Source organism: Erpetoichthys calabaricus, chromosome 14, assembly GCF_900747795.2.
Source record: "Erpetoichthys calabaricus chromosome 14, fErpCal1.3, whole genome shotgun sequence".
Classification (NCBI taxonomy): Eukaryota; Metazoa; Chordata; class Cladistia; order Polypteriformes; family Polypteridae; genus Erpetoichthys; species Erpetoichthys calabaricus.
In genome coordinates this window covers 41,099,159-41,121,903 of record NC_041407.2, presented here as the reverse complement: position 1 = coordinate 41,121,903, position 22,745 = coordinate 41,099,159, and the positions used below count along the sequence as shown (strand labels likewise).

General features: G+C 38.9%; 1 protein-coding gene across 1 annotated transcript in view; it reads right to left on the bottom strand.

Moving 5' to 3' along the window:
- Positions 1-409: 409 nt before the first annotated feature.
- Positions 410-22,745, bottom strand: part of LOC114664699 (alpha-taxilin-like) — a 148,669-nt gene continuing 126,333 nt past the window's right edge. The window contains exons 9-11 of the mRNA XM_051936330.1: positions 4,643-4,735; positions 1,544-1,639; positions 410-1,346 (exon numbers count right to left, since the gene is read on the bottom strand). Of these exons, the coding sequence (XP_051792290.1) occupies positions 996-1,346; positions 1,544-1,639; positions 4,643-4,735 (540 nt within the window). The 3' untranslated portion in view covers positions 410-995. The remainder of the gene's footprint in view (positions 1,347-1,543; positions 1,640-4,642; positions 4,736-22,745) is intronic.

Genomic DNA, 22,745 nt, shown 5'->3' with positions numbered 1-22,745 from the left:
GTCAATTATTACTAAAACATGAAAAACGTTTCTGTTTTAACGATGTGTTTATATAGTGTGTCACACATGAAATGCATGTGTTCCAAATAACCCTATAGTATTTATAAAAGGTGTCATTTTGCTTGACTTCTCACAAACTCGAAGTAACTGACACGCAGGTAAACTGACCTGAGCTGAGAAAACTGTGCGGTGGTGGGGGGATGTGACAGTAGGCTGCTTGCTGCTTATAGACACATTTACAAGACAAAAGACGCTGATGGAGAGGTGCGAAGCAATTTAAGGTGTGACGGATCTACGAGTTTTTTCATAGGCTCTAGAAATTCTAGTGTTAATGTAGAAAGCTCAGTGCAAAATGTCTAGTAATGTACACACTACAGTATCAAGCAAATGCCAAGGGAAAAAAAAACACTTCAGAATGAAATAATATTTATTTGTATTTTATTCAGCAATTTTTACAAAAAATGCAAGTTAAAAAAGCTGTAACAACATTCAAAGTCAAGAAAGGCAGAGGTGTTTTTAAAGAGCTAAACTCCATGAGAAAGTACTTTTTCTGTAGTGGAAGTATTACAAACTTGATAACTGAAGAGAAGAATTTTCTCTTCTCTCAAATCTTCCAGCACCTTATGAACTACTACTAAAACATTTTGTATAGTGAAAATCCTCTAACATTTTGGATATTTAGTAATTCATAAGGTTTTGAATGTTGGTTATCCAGAACACGGCGAAAATATATTCAGCAACCAAGTTTATTGATTCATGCAAAAAAAGAAAACTAATTTAAACCTGAAACAGATTCCCTTAAGATAATGTTTTATGTGCTGTATAACTTAACATAGTTACTATTGCTGTACATTACGGAGAGTTACAAAAAAAAAAAAAAAAGACTGCAACAAAATTCTTGCTGAACCATATTTTTGAGGACATTAAGTGGTGTCCAGCATAAGCCATAATAGTTTTTGGTTGGGAGAAGCATCCATAGCAAGTACCCTAGTGAACTATTCTGATAATTCAGCAGAAGAGATATTGGCTTGAGATTCTGGAACATTTTGTGCTATGTCCTCAGAAAGACCTCTTGGACAATGACATGAACAAGCAGAGGGAAGCTCTGAAGTCAAGGACGGAGTATAGTTTTCTTGGTTTGGAGTCTCTGTAAAGTCACCACATCCATCTACAGAACCACTGCTGCCAAGCTGCAGAGATGAACAGTTATGAGGGCTTCCTGGTTTGCTCGTACCCTGAACCTTTTTACTAAGTTCATTACGCTCTGTTTGAAGAGCTCGGCACAGTTTCTCTAGACGCAAAATCTTCATCTGCAGGCTTTCAAGTTCTTTGTCACGGAGAGTTTTCTTTAAGGGAAAACAATTTACACTGATATTAAAAAGAATATTTAACATTTTCTAATAAATGTGAAAAACTGAATGGCACTATATTCTAAAGGATAAAAAGATCTTGTGTTCAAAAAATTTTCTGAACTACCATCCAAACCCATAATGTTTGTACTAATAACTTACAGCATTGAAATGTATAATATAAAGCATCTCACCTCCTCAGCCATTTCCAAAAGAGCTTTGTTACTGCTTTCCCACCTTGAACGGTACATAGTTGTCTCTTTTTCCAGTTTTTTAATCTTTTTAGTCATCTGAAAAAATAAAAACAAACACCAAATAGGAATGGTAACAAATACTTATTGCTTGATTAAGTTACATTTGAGACTTAAACCAAATAATCTTATAAAACTGCTTGGAAAATTATAGTCCTATTGCAACATCTGATTTATGCTTAACTTGGAGGCATGTTGTTCAGTGATACAGACACAAGAGTAGTATTCAGGCTACATATTTGATGGATTTTGCATTTGTAAGCAAACAAGCTGAAAATCCAATGGACTGATGTCACCTTTAATGGTGAAGTGGACAAAGTGCTGAGTATTGCATGGGATTTAAGTAAAACTAAAATTAGTTTTTGTTTGCCACTAAGGGGCAATGCACAAATATGTACATCTTTTTTCCTTTTTAGCAGGGATTTGTTTGACGTTTTTGGGGTCACCTGCCTAAGAACAAAGGTAGGCAAGTGACAAGGGCAGCTGGAAAGGGTCTCATGAAGCAATGTAAGCAATGGTAAAAGCCAGCAAGAGTAAATAACCTACATCATAAGGGCCCAATATTAAAAATTTATGTTTTCTTAGTGAAAACGAATTATGGTGTAAATTTGAGTTACTAGGTAAAACAGTACATAGAGGTAATAACATGAGTATTAGCACTAGTAGGATTGTGGATACCACGCTTTTTACTAAGAAAATGCAAAGGCTGAAAACACCAGTTGCCATAGCCAATACATGAACACACTCAACTGAGTTTTGGCCAACTGAATCATATTACAATAACCATACTATACAGACGAAGACTGACAGAAGTAGTCTGATACTTAACACTAGAATCCCTGAAGCCTACAAAAAAGTCATAATCCTGGGCCACCTCAATTTCTTTCTCACCTCCCCATTAACGTCTTTTGTTTTGCAAATGTGTCGATCAGCACAAGCAGCAAAACAGCCTGCTGTCCCATCCCCCTATCGCCTATTTGATTTGAGTCTAACAACCGGTTTAAATTTATGGTTCTTGTAAAAGTTAGCGTTTTTTTTTTTTTTTATTCAGTTTTATTCTCTCAGTCACGTTCACGCTCACCCAATCTGACACTGCAGTTTTCAAATAAAGATATGCTATAACAGGTGAACTCAGATGAGGATGAGGGTTCTACATCAGAGAAAGAGAAAAGAAACGCAAGAAACGTCCACTCACACATAAGAACAAAGCAGCTGCAACAGGCGTAAAGGTGAAAGATGGCACCGTTTGGATGTAACAGCAGGTCGGCATCATCCTTACAGAGCTCGCCAAGGTATTGTGCAAAGTTCTGTTTGTGATTATGTTTTGTGATGGCTTTTATATAAAAAACATTTACACGTTACTTTTATAAAAGCCAGATTGAATGTTATTTACCCATTTACCTTGATTTATTTACTTATCTTTCTACAGCATAAAGTCACAAGTAGACTGCAGAGCTTCCTATGTTTGATCGACACAGGCATGCTAACAAAATACATGTGCAATGCTACTTCAGTACGCGTATGACTTTAGCTGCAGGTGGAAGCTCCTGTCGCACTTTACGCAACTGTTGTTACGGTTCTGCCTTTGTGCAATGCCACTCCTTATTTGGGAAAAGATCCCAGATATCCCACGGGAGGAAGACTTTCTGTGATTAAGATCATAAAACTTATGGAGCCGTTTCTGGATAAAGGTAGAACTGTAACAACAGTTGCCTAAAGTGCAACAGGAGCTTTCACCTGCAGCTAAAGTCATTCTCGTACTTCAGTAGCATTTCATATATACTCTGTCAGCATGGCTGTATCGATCAAACACAGGAAGCTCTGCAGACTGTGTATCAGTCCATCTGAGGCCCAGTGAAATTAAAATCCTTATGGAATCATTATAAATCTACCAATCAGCCTACCATGGGTGGAGAAAACCCCATGCAGATATTTAAGCTAAGTGCAAACTCGGCAGACAGCAAACAGGTGATAAATTATATATGAGGTATCAGTGCTTATGACTGTGCCACCCTGCAAAGCCCAAATGAAATAATTATCAAATATTTAATTGCTTTAAAATATGCAAATTAACAGCACACTTCAAAAGTTACTTACCACGTGGTATCTCACTGCTTTGTAAAAACTATAATGATGCCTAATATCCAAAACATTGCCATTATTAGTACAGATCTTGTATATAGAACTTTATTTGTTCCCAGGGAAAAATTGGGTTTTTTTTTTTGGACATAAGCTCATTAAATAAACAACACACACACATTTCTAAATGGAGCACACAAGGTCAATTAACTTGCTCATGGTCACACTGTGTCAGTAACAAGATTTTAACCCACAAACTCGGTTTGAAATCCAAACTCTTAACCACTATTCTACACACACCAGAAACTTTTGACTTAGTAGTCAAAGTGAGGCATTGTGCAGGCATGTTTCCATTGGTGTAACTGAGCCCCAGAACCATTCCTTGACACACATCTGCTGAATAGAAGATGTAAAGCATTGTTCATAATGGCACTCAGTTTTGTTTTCAATCGCTCCTTCAATATTAAATCTAGGTGATAGAGAATTCATTCCATAACTGAGCCTGCCTTTTAAACCAGCTTGTTGATTTAGTGGGCCTCTCTCCTCAACTGATGTTTCCAGCCCAGCACACAACAGCACAGAAAACCATCATCGTTTGCTTAAGTTAACTTTCAAGAAAATCCCATTTACTAACCCCAAAATTTTTCATTTGAAAATAGTCACACCAAATGGTAAATGTATAATAGCACAAGATTTTCAGAAAATACCAGATTCCTGGCTTCATGGGGAAACACAATGTGTACAAAAAGACATCACGCAGGTAGTATTTCACGAGATGAATCAGAAATATGTTGGGCAACAGCAAAAAAAGACAGAGCTGGAGAAATACATAAAGTAGATGGGACGCCAAATTTCTGATCTGTGTGGCTTATTGACAGAATATATATTAAAATACCAAAACATTATTATTTGGTGTTTATCAGCAACATTTGAAATTTTGAAAAAGTTTAAAAAAAGACTCACCTTCTCCATTTCCTGCTTAAATGTAGTGAAGACCTCATTACTTTTGGAAAGTGTACTTTGGAATTCCTCAAATTTTTCTGTATACAAGGACAGCTGTAGGCACAGAGAAAAAAAAGACTTAAAAATTAGACTGAAATCATTCACCACCATGATTATCTGACATTCTGTTAACTTAGAAAATTAAACAGCTAAACCCCACATACTTGAACACAAATCTTTCCTTCACGGGCCACATTTGCATTTATTTTTTTCTTTCTTTCAAAGATTAGAAAACACAGGAAGCATAATAAATTTGATGGGCAGAAAAGCATATTGATTACAGAGTAAAGTCGCACTCGAAGCAGTATTCAACAGAATCCCTTAACACTTGAATTACCAAAGCCTATGTAAACTCGAAACCCAGCCTACCTTAAATCCCTTTGCACCTCTCCATCAGCATCTTTTGTCTTATAAACGTGCCGATCAAGACAAGAATAAATTTAAACCTGATCTGACGCTGTTCATTTTCAAATAATATTGTATTAGTGCGATGATGTTTTCTAATTGGTACTATTCAGGTCATAAAATGATTTCTTCAAAATGTCACATATATTTGTCTCTTCGTTTCTTTTTTTGCCCAGTGCTGCGTTCACATCATGTACCAGAAGGCGTGAGCTTATTCAGTGAGAGCAGGAGCATGCTGATGGCTGGTTGATGTGTGCTACAACATGCTTGACCTGGCGGCGATCGACACACATGTACTGTACAAGGCATGCATGGGTCCACTGAGAAAAGAAGAGTGTTCTTTGCTCACCTTGCACAGGAACTTTGTCGTCGCTTCTTACAAGAAAAACCAATGGAGAAAGAAAAGGAGGATGCAACATCGACAAGCTTCTGTTCCAAGACTGCCGCTTCCCCCAGGAAAGCAAACTCAAGTCAGGGTCAGGTGCCCCTTCAATGTAATAGGAACCACAGCATAGAGAAGTGTGTACATTGCAACAGTTACACATGTCGTAAATTTAGGAAGGACGGTCCTTGGGTATATAGGAACTGTTAACATTTGAATTTGATGATTGTATATAGCACGGAACAAACATCTCTATACTAGTCTTTCCTCTGCATGTTCTGGAAAACAAAAGAAGCAACACCATGCACCAAAATGTGGAGACTAGGCAAGTTCATCGGTGGCAGGGGACTTATAACAAAAACAAAAACAAAAAAAAACGCCGTCACTGATTATAACCGCAAGAAGGTACGTGAATGAATATGAATAATAATAATGTTGCATCAGTGCTATTATGTTTTCCGAAATGTTCTATACAGGTCACAAAATGAATTATTCCAAATACAGTATCATATATACTTATGTCTCTGCTTTTTGTCAGTACATGAGTTCATGAGCTTTGACATCATGAACCATAAGGTGCATACTAAGGGTTAATTTATACTTAACGCTCAGAATGCGTACACACACTCATCATGGCTGCCACACGTTCCCAGTGTTCATTTGACGCATCCTCTGAGCAGGTCCTCAAAAATTAAAGCGACGCGTGTGCGAGTTGCAGTCCCAGCAAAAAATCAGGGGGTGCAGAGTGATACAAGTTGGAATGTGACATCAGAGTCTCAGTTAATTATCTACATCTGACAGAAAGTGTCTCCGCGGATCCTACGGGATCGATGTACGCGCTTCAAAGTGGTGAAGCAAAATGCCAACATACAGATGCATTCGTGGTGCTTTAATGTTCAAGCATCGCATATTCCTGATAGTAATGACACGATACAATTTAAAAGTCTCACATACCATCTTTTGTGCCGACTTTTTTTTTCTGGGGCTTCCTCCTAACCTGACAGCAGCAGCAAACAGCAATAGATCACCACACAGAACACATTAAATGTATGATATTCCAACTCTCTGCACATTTAGAATCCTTAGATTTATACTTGATAGCACTTTCATGATGAAATGCATTAAAGTATTATGTGACATTTTACAGATAGATCATTAATTTCGTTTAAATACTGTTAATGATTACACACATGGGGGTGACATGGTGGCTGAGCAGTAGGGCTGCTGTCTCACAGGGAGTCACGTCTCCGGCAGGAAAACATGCAAACTCCAGGCAGGGGTTTCCACAGTGGGCTCTGGTTTCCTGCCAAAGATATGCAGATTTTAGTTACACTAGTGTGTGTGAGTGCTTGTATTCACCTTGCGATGAGCTGATGCCCAGTCTAGGGATTGTTTCTGCCTCATGCCCAATGCTTGCTGGAATGGACACATCCCTGGATTGATGGATTTAATCATTAACACTAGAATTACCAGAGCCTAAATATGAATAATGTTACATCCGTGCCACAGTGTTTTCCGAAATGTACTATATAGGTCATAAAACGAATAATTCCAAATATAATATTTTTTTTTTTTTTTTTTTTGACATGATAGACCAGGCGCATACTAATTCAGCGCGAGCAGGAACACTCAATAAAACTGAATAAATAAAATCAAGTGACGGTGAGATACAAAGAAGGCAGATTCGTCAGCGTTTGTGTGACAGGTTTTATCCCTCCAGATGAGAGAATGTCCAGTTCCATTGCCTCAAAACCCCACTCACATCTACAGTTATTCCCAGTTTCAAATAAAAACTAACAGCGTCAGATCCCTGGGTGATGGGGCGGTAGTATGTATCGTGATTGTGACTGAGAATAAAAGTGAAAAAAAAAAAGGTAACTTTTACAAGTCCTATAAATGTACACTGTCTGTTGCAGACGCAAACAAAGTGTATGTGTGTACTGTATAATATTAACAAGAGCAGCTCACTACTGAAAACGGCAAATATAGGAGTGAGTCGGGATCGAACCGGGGACTCTTGATTTACAAGTCAGCAAACCTTACTGCTACGCCACAGAAGCTGTTGTCTTTTCCTTGAACCTTTTGTGAAAGTGTTTATTTGATCTTTGGACTTTAGGCTTCATACATTATATAGTTTATGCCTACATTTTGTCATTTACTACTAAAATATGAAAAACGTTCGTTTTAAAAATGTGTTTACACAGATTATTGTAGAAACGGAACACACATGAAATGCATGTGTTCCAAATAATGATCTACTGTATTATTTCCACTCTAAAACTCCAGCACTTCACTCCCAGATAATCAATCAAGGCATAAGCTGGGAGAAGTTTGTGCACGTTCTAAGTCGGTGGGGGGATGAAATAGCAGGCTGCTTGCTGCTTGTCTTTAATTGGCACATTTACAGGACAAAAGACGCTGGCGGAGAGGTGCGAACGGATTTAAGCTGGGCCGGATCTACAAGTTTTTTCGTAGGCTCTGGTAATTCTAGTGTTAAACATCCTTTTCAGAGATATTGCGGTAAGGTGTCATCGGAATTTAATGGCTGTTCCAGGCAATTCACAACACAGCGAAGCTAAACCTGTTCTCACTGTGATAATATCTCACACTGCCACCTGGTGGATTCTTCCAGATTTACGTAAAGTACACGCACAAGTATAACCAGTAAAATGCTTGCGTAACAGGAGCGTCCGCTGTAGCTTGCGTCACGTCGCGTGAAGTATAAACCTGGCCTAATTCAGCGTGAGCAGGAACACTCAATAAAACGAAAAAAAAAAAATTCAAGTGACAATATGAAGAAGGCATGATTCACAAGCATTTATGTGTCAGGTTTTACTCCTCCAGATCAGAGAATTTCCAGTTCCATTGTCTCAAAACACCACTCGCATCTCCAGTTATTCCCAGTTTCAAATAAAAACTAACATTGTCAGATTGGTTGGTGGTGGTGGGGGTTTATCGTAACAGAGAATAAAAATGAAAAAAAAAAAAAAAAAAAGCTAACTTTTACAAGTACTATAAATTTACACCGGCTGTTATAGACACAAACCAAATGTATGTTTTTACTGTATAATATTAACAATAAGGGCAACTCACTGCTCAAAATGGTAAATCTGCGAGACCCCCAGGATCAACCCCATGGCCTCTTGATTACAAGTCAGCTGTTCTTACCGCTGCACCACAGAAGCTGTCATATTATACTTGTAACTTTTGTTAAAGTGTTTATTTGATATTTGGACTTCAGTCTTCACACATTATACAGTTCATGTATTCCAAATAACGATCCATTATTTACCCTCTAAAACACCAGCACTTCATTCCAAGATAATCGAAGTTTGAGCTGGGAGAACTTCTTGCCCTTTCTGCGGTGGTGGGGGGCACGGTATAGCAGGCTGTTTGCGATGATATGACTCGGGCGCCGGCGTGAGTGGCAGCCTTTCCAGCAGCTCCGTGTACGACTTTATCTTTCTACCTTTTTATCAATTTTATCTATTTAACTGATCACTCCTACCACTGTCTTTTATGTGGACTCATTCCCTGGATACTTTTTACTACTTGGACATGGATTTTTACACGCCGAGACTCGTCTATTCAGGTAGTCAACTCCAAGCGCTGAGAACAAATGCCCGCGCTGGTGTGGTTCCCTTTTTACCTGATGAGGTAAGAAGGCGGTATTGTGGCAGCAGAGCCGGAGCTAAGCTAAAGGCGAGGCAGCTTGCGAGAAAGTGGCGTTACAAACCTTTGGTGCCTTCTGTGATCCTGGGAAATGTGAACTTACTACCAAATAAGATCGATGAACTGGCTGTGCTGGTGAAAAATGTCAGGACCTACAGAGAATGCAGTTTGTTGTGCTTTTGTGAAACGTGGCTAACAACTACCATCCCAGATGCTAACGTGGAGCTACCCAAGTTTAGCACAGAGCGGACAGAGACGCAAATACCTGCAGAAAGCAGAAAGGAGGAGGACTCGCTCCATATGTGAATACCAGGTGGTGCAACTCTGGACATGTAAATGTAAAAATCACCACTTGCTGCAGGGACATCAAACTGTTGGCCGTAAGTTTGCGTCCCTATTACTTGGCCAAAGAGTTTGGATACGTCATTGTTGTTATTGTATACATCCCACCTCGGGCGGACCTGGAGATAGAGTGTGACATCATCCATTCTGATGTTGCTAAACTGCAAACGCAGCACCCTGGGGTGCTTGTGCTAATCGCTGGAGACTTTAACCATGTGACACTGGACAAAACATTACCTGCCTTCTCCCAGTATGTGGATTGTAACACCCGGGGAAATAGGACTATTGACCTACTGTATGCAAACGTTAAAGATGCATACAGCGCCACCCCACTGCCTGCGCTTGGGAAAGCAGATCATAACTGATTCTGCTTCAGCCTCACTACAAACGAAGGGTGAGGGAGCTACCTACAACCACACGCTCATTCAGGAAGTGGTCCCCTAAGGCAGAGCTGGCTCTGAGAGACTGCTTTGGAACTACAGACTGGGATATGCTGCAGGGAATTATATAGTGAGAACTTTGAGGAGGTTGTTGACTGCACTACTGACTACATCAACTTCTGTATGTATCGCCACGACTGCTAAAGGCCTGTGCGTTGGAGCTGGGAAGTCCTCTATAGTGCATCTTCAACCTGAGCCTGGAACAGGGGCGAGTCCTGAGGCTTTGGAAAACATCTTGCATCACCCCAGTCCCAAAGGTATCACGCCCCAGTGAGCTGAATGACGTCCGGCATGTTGCTCTGACATCACATGTGATGAAGACCATGGAGCGGCTACTGCTTCACCACCTGAGGCCACAGGTCTGCCACGCCCTCAACCCTCTGCAGTTCGCATACCAAGAGAAGGTGGGAGCGGAGGATGCCATCATCTACATGCTACACCGATCCCTCCCCCACTTGGACAGAGGCAGTGGTACTGTAAGAATTATGTTTCTGGACTTCTCTAGCACCTTCAACACAATCCAACCTCTGCTCCTTAGGGACAAGCTGACAGAGATGGGAGTAGATTCATACCTGGTGGCATGGATCGTGGACTATCTTACAGACAGAATTCAGTATGTGCGTCTCTGGGAACTGCAGGTCTGACATTGTGGTCAGCAACTCAGGAGCGCCGCAGGGGACTGTACTTTCTCCAGTCCTGTTCAGTCTATATACATCGGACTTCCAATACAACTCGGAGCCCTGCCACGTGCAAAAGTTCGCTGACGACACTGCTATCGTGGGCTGCATCAGGAGTGGGCAGGAGGAGGAGTATAAGAACCTAATCAAGGACTTTGTTAAATGGTGCGACTCAAACCACCTACACCTGAACACCAGCAAAACCAAGGAGCTGGTGGTGGATTTTTGGAAACCCAGGCCCCTCCTGGACCCCGTGCTCATCAGAGGTGACTGTGTGCAGAGGGTGCAGACCTATAAATACCTGGGAGTTAGGCTGGATGATAAATTGGACTGGACTGCCAATACTGATGCTCTGTGCAAGAGAGGACAGAGCCGACTATACTTCCTTAGAAGGCTGGTGTCCTTCAACATCTGCAATAAGATGCTGCAGATGTTCTATCAGACAGTTGTGGCGAGTGCCCTCTTCTATGCATTGGTGTGCTGGGGAGGGAGCATAAAGAAGGACGCCTCACGCCTGGACAAACTGGTGAGGAAAGCAGACTCTATTGTAGGCATGGAGCTGGACAGTTTGACATCTGTGGCAGAGCGACGGGCACTGAGCAGGCTCCTGTCAATCATGGAGAATCTACGGCATCCACTAAACACGGTCATCTCCAGACAGAGGAGCAGCTTCAGCGACAGACTGCTGTCAATGTCCTGCTCCACTGACAGACTGAGGAGGTTGTTCCTCCCCCACACTATGCGACTCTTCAATTCCATCCGGGTTGGGGGGATAAACGTTAACAATATACAGTTATTGTCTGTTTTACCTGCATTTTTATCACTCTTTAATATTGTTTCTTTATCAGTATGCTGCTGCTGGCATATGTGAATTTCCCCTTGGGATTAATAAGGTATCTATCTATCTCTATCTATCTTATTGACACATTTACAAGACAAAAGACGCTGACTGAGAGGTGTGAACGGATTTAAGGTGGGCCAGGTTTACAAGTTTTTTTCGTAGGCTTTGGTAATTTTGGTGTTAAACACTTCAAACATGTTTCCCCAGTGCGCAGTGACTTCCTAAAAATACGTCTCAAGAGTTTATACAGTACTGTGTAAAAGTTTTAGGCAGGTGTGAAAAAATGCTGTAAACAAAGAATGCTTTCAGAAATATAAATAATGATTGTTTATTGTTATCAATTTGCAAAATGCAAAGTGAGCAAACAAAAGAAAAATCTAAATCAAATCAATATTTCGTGTTACTACCTTTTGCCTTCAAACCAGCATCAATTCTTATAGGTACACTTGCACAAAGTCAGGGATTTTGTAGGATTATAGTCAGGTGTGTGATCAACCAATTATACCAAACAGGTGCTAATGATCATCAATGTCACACGTAGGTTGAAACACAGTCATTAATGGAAACAGACAGCTGTGTAGGAGGCTTAAAACTAGGTGAAGAACAGCCAAACTCTGTTACCAAGGTGAGGCTGTGGAAGACAGTTTCATGTCATGACAAGATTGAGCATAGCAACAAGACACAAGGTAGTTATACTACATCAGCAAGGTCTCTCCCAGACAAAGATTTCAAAGCAGACTGGGGTTTCAAGATGTGCTGTTCAAGCTCTTTTGAAGATGCACAAAGAAACGGGCAACGTTGAGGATCGCAGACGCAGTGGTCGGCCAAGGAAACTTAGTGCAGCAGATGAAAGACACATCAAGCTTATTACCCTTCGAAATCAGAAGATGTCCAGCAGTACCATCAGCTCAGAACTGGCAGAAACCAGTGAGACCCAGGTACACCCATCTACTGTCCGGAGAAGTCTGGCCAGAAGTGGTCTTCATGGAAGAGTTGCAGCCAAAAAGCCATACTTCCGACATGGAAACAAGGCCAAGCGACTCAAGTATGCACAAAAACATAGGAACTGGGGTGCAGAAAAATGGCAGCAGGTGCTCTGGACTGATGAGTTAAAATTTGAAATATTTGGCTGTAGCAGAAGGCAGTTTGCTTGTCAAAGGGCTGGAGAGCGGTACAATAATGAGTGTCTGCAGGCAACAGTGAAGCATGGTGGAGGTTCCTTGAACGTTTGGGGCTGCATTTCTGCAAATGGAGTTGGAGATTTGGTCAGGATTAATGGTGTTCTCAATGCTGAGAAATACAGGCAGATACTTATCCATCATGCAATACCATCAGGGAGTCGTATGATTGTCCCCAAATTTATTCTGCAGCAGGACGACCCCCCCAAACATACAGCCAAAGTCATTAAGAACTATCTTCAGCGTAAAGAAGAACAAGAAGTCCTGGAAGTGATGGTATGGCCCCCACAGAGCCCTGATCTCAACATCATCGAGTGTGTCTGGGATTACATGAAGAGACAGAAGGATGTGAGGAAGCCTACATCCACAGAAGATCTGTGGTTAGTTCTCCAAGATGTTTGGAACAACCTACCAGCCGAGTTCCTTCAAAAACTATGTGCAAGTGAACCTAGAAGAATTGATGCTGTTTTGAAGGCAAAGGGTGGTCACACCAACTATTGATTTGATTTAGATTTCTCTTTTGTTCATTCATTGCATTTTGTCGATTGATGAAAATAAATGATTAACACTTCCATTTTTGAAAGCATTCTTTGTTTACAGCATTCTTTCACACCTGCCTAAAACTTTTGCACAGTACTGTATATGTACTCAGTAACACCCTTGAAAAGTTGAGGATAAATATTATCTGGTCCTAGTATTTTGTTTTGTTTGATTTCAGCCTACTTAATCTAAACACTAATTCTCCTTCCAATTTCCAAATCACTCAGTATCTCCTAGTAGTCACTTTTTCCACTGGGAGGTTATCTACTTCCTCGTATGTGAAGATTTCAGAATAATGCGAGATTAGAACGTCTATTTCACTGTATTTTTTAAAATTCCCCTTTACTATTCCGGTTGCATTTTACCTCCTCCTTGACTGCTCTTTTACTACTAAAATGCTGAAAGAATCTCTTTGGGTCATCTTTCACCTCATCTGATATATTCTTGTCTAAATGTCTTTTAGTGTTCCGAATATCCTTCTTAATGGATGCCATCATGTTCTCATACACCCTACAATTCACAGTGGAGTTATTAGTCTTAAACTCTTAGTCCACTGCAGTTTTTTTTTTTTTAAACTTCTTACTAATTACAAAAGTAGTTATGTACCCATCCTGCATTACATGTAAAATGTTTTTAAAACTTGTTCCATTGCTTCTTGACTGTCTTGACACATAAAAGCTTACCCCAGTCTATCCTCCATAGACTTTGCAGCATCTGCTTCAAATTTGTTTTAGCCTTTGAATCTGCACTCTTCCAAAACACTGAGAATTGTAACAGTTTTATCTGGACTGGCGCGTGGCACAAGAAGAACTTTGGAGAATTTGACATTGTCAGTTATACACCTCAGCACTGCACCAAACTCTTCACACTAATATTGCAGAACTGACAGACCACCCTTATGTATGTCATTTGTTCCAACACACCATGACAACTAGAACTATTGCTGCTCTGGCCAAGAGCCTATTGGAATGTAACACACCAAGCAAGACTCTCTGTCTCAAGAGAAAATCTGTGCTGCAATGCCCCTAATGATTAAGTCCCCAACTATCACTACCACTCTTTTTCCAACAAATCTCTTTAAGGTGGCCCATTGGGGCTCCTCATGCCTGCCTACCACCTCAGAATTTTCAGAGATAGCGTCCAACTCCTCAAGGACCTAAACACAGTTTGACATTTACAATCCTGGTGTTTAATGCCCTGGACAATGTGCACCCTTTACCTTGCACATTGTTACTGTGACTCACCTCTCTCTGCTCTGCATTGCCGATGTTAGTTTGAATACAACTAACAGGAACACGTACAATTAATAAGTACCTTTTCTAAACACGTAGCTGCTTTTGCTCCTATGTGGGTGAAAAAAAGTAAAAATCCCTTCTAAAGGGAAAAAAGCTTTAAAAATTCCTGCACAGCTTCTTAGTGGCAACCAAAATACAAGTTTTTAAGAGCCAAATGTATAATTATATTAACTCACACCACAGAATAAAAAACTGCTTCTCTTCCATTTGCACGAATGACGTCAACATGTCCATACATCTCAGTTTCCCTCCAAGTACGTCTCTCATCAGCATTGATCACTGATGGGGGGAAACAAACAGCTAATGCCACCCTTGAAAATACAGCACTTCAAAAAAAAGTTCACTGCAAGTATGAAGTGATATAACCCAGTAGTCTACATAACAAAGGCATATAAAATTACTTGTGATTGCTTAAAACACATTAGGTGCAGTCATTAATCAAGACTGCTTTTTCCTGCAGCAATACTTTCTCTTTGTCCCAAGTTTTGATTCACCAATCAAAACACAGTTGTCACAGGAACCCACCCTCTTAGCTTCAACGGGTGAAAATGACCGCTTAGGTTTTCAATGTGTATTTCCCCCATATCATGCGCAGTGTAACTAAAATAAATAAATGAAGAAATAAACATAAAAATTAAGCAACAAAAACATTTTGTGAAGCAGTTAATTATTTATAATGGCATTGCTTTGTTATTATTTACTTTCACATTTTACAATACATTTCCATATTTAACTTGCACATAATATTGCACCACAGAAAACTGTTCCATTTCCTATCCGTCTTTCTGTCACATACATTAAGGCAGCGTGAGTCAGTAGCTCACGGGTGAAAGAACTGAACGATCTTTGAAACTATCTGTGGTATTTCCCCTCATTAGTGTAAGAGTACAGATAGTCTGTTAATGTCCAAGTACAAAGAATTGTTAATCGATTATTTTAGTCTAATCATTTTTGTATATTCTACACGAACCCCATCTCTGGAATTACTTCATTAGCAAAATTTTTGTTACATTTATTTAAAGCAATTTACAAACATTCTTTAAAAAAATTTGTGTTTAAGTGGGAGCAATTAAGTTAATAATGCTTAACAAGTTTAATGCAAATCAGACAAGATATAGTTTATAGTTGATTCTGTGGCTAAATGGAAAAACAAATGAGAAAGAAGAAGAAGAAAAAAAAAAGTGCTGGACTCTCCCCAAGTGAGCTTGTAAACTTGACAGTTTACTTTCTTCATTAGAAAAAGGTCCACCCATCACTTCTCATTTGCATTCTGTAGCCCCCTACTGAATCTGCCTTATGACACTTAGAAGAGAATGCTAAGTGCAGTTCAAAAATTTCTGGGGCTCCTTTAGGAACAGATGGCTGTTTTTTTGATGGCCAACTTAAGTCTTATCTAGAGTTGAACGAGTGCATGTCATACTCCACTTGATGTCTTTGTATGTAACAGCATCGAAATTGGACTTAAACTCACTGCTTTCAGATGTATGTAAAACTACAGCAGCAGTCAAATTGCATGCAGAAGAGCAAGGCTAGGAGAATTGCAACACACTTGTAAGCGATAGGAGTCATTTCAACTTGTGGATAAGGTAGCTGATAACTAATGTGAAGTTTGCTGTGACAGAACAAAATTCGTCAGTAGTGACATAATATTTAGCTGAAGAATATCATTTATTTCATTACAAAATGCCACTTGCATGAGGCAACGCTGTCGTTCAGTAATAATTTACTTTTATAGTAAGCAACATGACAGTTACAAATGGTGCAATAATTTGGGTATGCAGGCTATTATCAGTTGCTGGTTAATTAGCTTTTTTTAACTGAAAAAGATGAAATGTGTGGGTTATACAGAAGTGTAGGGTATATTTGGAAAAATACGGTAAACAAACAAATCACTCATTGCTATTTTCATTTATGAGGATTTACTGGGATACGGTGTAAAAGAAAAAAAGAGGCTTTTTTTGTGATTAATGTATGAAAATTCTCTCTTTAAAATGCATTTGGACTGAGCATATGTTGTGCATTTTAGATTTAAACAAGCTCTATTTTCTTGGTGTATTTGTTGCCTGCACATCTTTCACGTTTTTCTGTTCTCCTACTTGTAACCACTCAGCAAAAGTGTTTTCCAATTTGCAGAGTACTAAAATAATGAAAACCAGAGAAGTTGATGTGTACTGACAATGGGTTGGTGTGCAAAGTAATATACAGACAGTAGGGTTTACTTTTTTTAATTTTAATTTGTGGAGTTTGCTTTTTATACTTAATTTACAGAGCCCTGTAGGTGTTAATAAAAAAAAAAATCCATTCCAATGAGTTATGTACCTTGTTCGAAAGAATTATGTAACCCATTCAAATACCTTTTTTATTTTTTTCCCTGACTCTTATTTTAGTAGTATGGTGCCCATTCCATATTAATTCACTTATTATCCCCCCCCCCCCCCCGCATTCCAGTTCTTATTACAGAGCCTTGTATGCCAGGAAAACCGTATAGTTCAGTGAGCCGTAAGTGAACTGTATGATGTGAAATATCAGTGAACTGAAAGAGAATCTAGTTGGAAGACCACTGCAGCTGAAATGGCTCTTTTGAGGAGTCCTGAAACGAGTTTCAAATGTATGAGACATTACGAGAATGGATTTATGGAATTTTCTCTGAAAATGTGATATTCCAGAGTCAGTGGTGGAAATGTTAATAGAAGGTAAGTTTAAAATTTACTTGATAATGGCACTGAACAGTGTTGAATAGAATGAAACTATTGGGTGGCTATACTCTTCTGGTTCTATTTCATTAAACTGCGTACTAGAAAAAATAAACAGCTACTGAAATAAGAGACAAGGGGATAAAAAATAATCCATTTTGAAGGAGTTATGCAAATCATTCAAATTAATTTTTTTTGTTTGACACTATGGGGCTCTGTAAATTACACTTAAAAAAAAACAAACCTAAGTTTAAAGATTGTTCAGCCTAGAAGAAGGGGCAAATATAAGAATCTGGGGGACTCGATTAATAGCAGTATTTATTCCCATAATAGAAACAGGATTTGTCCAAAACATGACACTGCCACATATTAGGTTTATATTATATATAATGTACATTCTTAAAACTGTGCCACATACCAATACTTCATTTGCGCTGCATTGCTATTTATGTTTCGGACACACAATAAATAATATCCCTATAACGTTTTTATTATGTGTGATAAACATATCACACCTCAAAAGTGATTAATATGATGTATAAACCGTAGTTTCCTTTCAAACCAAGTCAATGCTATGTTTTTGCACTGAAGAACATTTTTCATTTTTTGTGAATTTATATCGGCAACCTGTTGTCACTTCTCATGGAACTGGCCAATAGGTCAGCAATACCTCAGCCAAGTTTTACTTCTTCATGCCTGCTGTACTGGAAGCAATTAACCAACCAGTGAGACACTAGATCCAGTTTTCATATGGTGTGGGTGCACATGCATAAAACAAAGCTTTTGTCAACATAAAAATGCAATTTGCAACCGTGTTTAGTTTTGCTAACATTATCAGAGCACTCTATTGCACTAATAATGTAATAAAGGAAACTAGCATGAACAAAGCTGCTTTTGTTAATTGTAAACTGCTACAATCCACTGCATAAAAGTCATCTGTGATGCCAAGATGTTGAAGAGAAATGGTGTTTCCATGACCTGGGTCAACCTGCGATACTATTTATTTTGAGATAAAGTACAATAAATTGAACAGGTGTGATGGTGCTGTACGTGATGACTCGCTTGGTGGAAAACTAACTGGTTGAACCCTTGGTGTTTCACATGGTCTGTACTATTCATTGTAACAGAAATCACATGTGCCAGATTATAATAGTTACTCTCTCAGATGTTGGCACCTTGTTATAACTTTCCCTAACCTCCAGAATACAGAGGAGAGACTCTATAATGCTGTGCACACTCTTACACACTCAGTTGTAGAGCGCAGCCAGATACTCTTGAATGCAGGTGGCTGTTCCATCAGCCAATGAAGTTCTGTGGCATCGTGAATGCATATGTACGATGTTGACTACCACACTTCATATATGGATAATGTTTCAGGGTGGCATTTGACGTGCATTCCCATATGCATATTTACAAGGTGATTGTAATTTATAAAGGGCAAATTGCATAGAAATGTTCATACACCAGGTTTTATCCTTTATTTGGAATGCACATATTTTCACCCTCAAATCCATGTAAAGCTGCTACCTACATTGTTTTGCATTTCAAGAGCATATCAGGTTGCAAGCTTTCAATAAAGGCCAAGGTTCTTGTCCAATTAGTTTACGAATAACTGCATGACAAATTCACAAGAAATTAGCATTTTATATATAGATATACTGTAACCTGATTTATCTATGTATCTATAGTACACTACTGACATATACGTGATCAAATGTTGATCAATCTCTCTAGGCCAAATTTTCTCAACATCATAATTAAATTGTTAAATACTTAACTCTGAACAGGCACAGACAACTAAAGATGTTTCTTAAATCACTCATTCCAAACATTGTATTTTGAGATTTTAAAAAGTTATTACTTGTAGGTGTGGAGGTGTGTCTTTTTTATATAAACATTTACCTTATCTTTTTTTTGTAAGAAAAGCAGTATGGCTTGATATGGAATAAAAAATTTTAAGCCCAAAATTTCCATATTCTTAACAGAAAAATTACTCAGTTACATGTGAATTATGATCTAAAGAAGTATTCATAAGTTACATACTACTTTAGGGCAAAAAAAACAAAAAGAAAAATAGAAAAATAATTCAAAGCAAATGTGCAGGCTGACTATACCCTTTAGGTCCTCCCTGTTCCCAAATGTGTTTAAGGAAGGATGAAGGCTCCTGAACATTGACAATTCTGTCCAAAACAAATGCATTCCATTGTTAATACAAAAATATTTAAAAAAGCTTATTTTTTTATTAATAATTGTTAACATTTGTCTTTGTTCCTCATCATATATTCTTTTTCATTTCACTATAGTGTTATAAAAATGATGGTACATTAAAAAATGTTTATCAAACCTAAAAATATTGTAATATTGATGGATTCAACTCAAGAGAACACCACACTGAGCAAACTTCTTGTTGGTGTGTGGAGGGGGGTAATAGAATACTTTTAGGGTAACGTAGCATTAATCTTAAAGAAAAAACAGAGGGTTAATAAATGTCAGAATCATAACCATTTATTTGGAATCCAAAACATCCATGCATCCAAAGAGCAACTCTACAATGACCCAAAGCAGAAGGGAGCATGGCACTACCTAACTTTCAATTTTATTACTGGGCAGCAATATACAAGCTATGAAGACCTGGACATTGCCACAAATCAATGAATATCCACAAGCCTGATCTGTAATAGAAATATCACCTTGCAGTTCTTCTTTATATTTGCTGATCTGTGCCACAGTTAATACAAACTACTGTCATTACACTAAAAACCCAATTACCCTTCAATCTCTCAGAATATGGAACCACTGTAGGAAGCGCTTTAAGACAGAAAAGCTTTTATCTGTTGCACCTCTACATAACAACCACCTTTTTCCACCCTCTCAAACATATAAACACTGTTCAATGTCTGGAAAATGTCCGGGATTAAAACTCAAGAGTTGTACATAGATAATGTATTTGCATCCTACGACCAATTATGTTTCAAATACAGCTTCTCACCAACACAATTCCTCCACTACTTTCAAGCTAGAAACTTTACTAAACCTGCCCAATTTTCCTCACCTACCACCTTGTTCTTTTCCAGAAGAGTCAGTCTTGAAGACTCAGATAGCATCTCTACAATTTATAAAAAATATTTTAAAAAGTCTCTTCCTTTCAAAGACCCCAGAATACATTATGGAAAGGACCTGTCATCAGTGTTTCAGAAAAGGAGAGGAAGGCAGTCATGCATAGAATTACAAAATTTTGCCAAGATTTGTTAAATTTGACTTGACTGAATGGAATTAAAATTATTCAAATATTAAAAAAAAAAAAAAATGTCCGAAACCTATTTAAACATACCAGGAAGCCAGATAACAGAAATATGTAATACACAAAATTTACTGAAAAATGAATAAGATGTGACTAAGAAGTCAGATAATGTCCTGTGAACAACCAGAATGGACAGCTGTGACATACACATACATTTCAGCAGTGGTAGCTCAACCCAAAATGGTACAATAAGAGTAAGAATATAATAAAATACACCTCTATTTTATATAAATCATTTGGGTGTAAACCATTGAACCAACCAGAGTAAATGAATGCATTGAATGATACTGTTATGTACTGGGTGAGTCAAAATTATGTTAACATTTGAATGGTGGAAACTATTTATTCACAAAACATAATTCATTTATGCAAAATGATTTCCAGGAATGTCTCAGCCTGTTCTCCATCATGTTCAACACATGTACCATATCCATATTACTAACCGAGAATGCTAAACCGGATGATGGACGCAGGCACATCCGGCCATGGGCCGTAGCTGCAAAAAGACGTACTGCGCAGGCGCAAGAAAGGGCGGACGGGATACACACCAAGAGGGGGATTTAACAAGCCCCTGGAACACAAAAAAAAAGAACACAAAACCACCCCACACACCCTACAAGCAACGGACGGGACACACACAAAGAGGGGGATTCAACAAGCCCCTGGAACACAAAACGAAAGAAGACGCTCACTCAACAACAATCCTCACCCACACACCCCCCCCCAATCAATAAGAAGTGACACCCAAAGCCACATATCTAAAGGAAACGTCCATATTAAACATGTCATCTCAAAACCTTCACACTAGGCAGCATAGGTGGATCTCATTAAAATAAAGCACTATTAACCGTTCAACTGGAGAAAAGGCTCCATATTAACAGTGAGTGCTATCCTCCTTAATACGTATCCATATTTCGCACGCTGAGGAACAAACAAGTCATGCATACACGGTCACGGGTACAAAACTATTCGGATCGGATAACGGAACCAAACACACGAACACGAATGAAACAAAAAGAATACACGGCGGCGCATACAATGCGCTTCGGAAAATACGTGAGAAAAAATGTCTCGGATCAAAAAACGCAAAGCTCAAGTAACCCCGTTACAGAGACGTGCCCAAATGAACAGACACATTGAACGTAGATGCATACAGCGCGCGTCTCAAAGTGCTGCATCAAAACAAGCACGATTTCAAAAGAAAGAGCTTGCGTCTCAGACATACAAAAAAGGGAGCAAAGCAACGCGCGTATGACCGGCCAGAAAACAAGCAAGCAGGACTCAAAAAGCAGAAAGCTCAACTGACCGACATACAAAAACGGACAAGGCACGATACAAACAATGCACGACGTAGAGTGAAACGGACTTTGCGCAAAGCGGAGGCGGATCAATTAAAACTCAAAAATAGCGCGTCACAAATAATGGACATGCAACAACGCGGCACTCAAACACCACAAGCAAAACATGCCCGTCGCAGACATCAACACCAGACGTCTGCTAAACGCTTACGCCAGTTGGCTGACAACGCTTTCAGTAATGAGTCCACTATTGAGGAAAATTCATTGGGATTAATGAATGTCATTTGCAATCATTGTCATTCACTTAACTTCACAGAAGAAACAACTGGCAATACAAATAATGAATTTACACGTTGTTGTCAAAAGGGGCAGATTAGACTGCCTCCTTTACATTCATATCCTGAATATCTACAGAAGCTTCTAACTAAGGATGTGCCTGAAAGTAAAAACTTTATGAACTACATTAGATCCTACAATAGTTCATTTGCTTTTGCATCTACCAGAGAACAGAACAGGACACCAAAAGGCAATGGCCCATACTGCTTTCGCATATGTGGTTAACACAACGCACTATATTATGTCCAAAAAATATTAATGTTAATCACATTAATAACCAGATCATTTCATTACTTCCTGGAGAGACACGGCTCTTTCTAAGCTCTGACAAAGTTGACTCTGATGACGACAATGAACATCTGAATTTCCCATTAGAATATTTGAACACTATTAACCCGGACGAATGACCACAACACAACCTTACCCTTAAAAACGGAACAATAATCATGCTATTAAGAAACCTTAACACTAAACAGGGTTTATACAATGGCACACGGTTTAGTCATCAACACCATAACACACGATGTTATTCAAGCAACAGTTCTTTCAGATTCACATGCTAACAATACTGTTCTCATTCTTGGAATTGACCTTACGAGTTCTGACCTAGAGTTACCTTTTACATTGAAACACCGACAGTTGCCCATTAAACCTGCATTTGCCA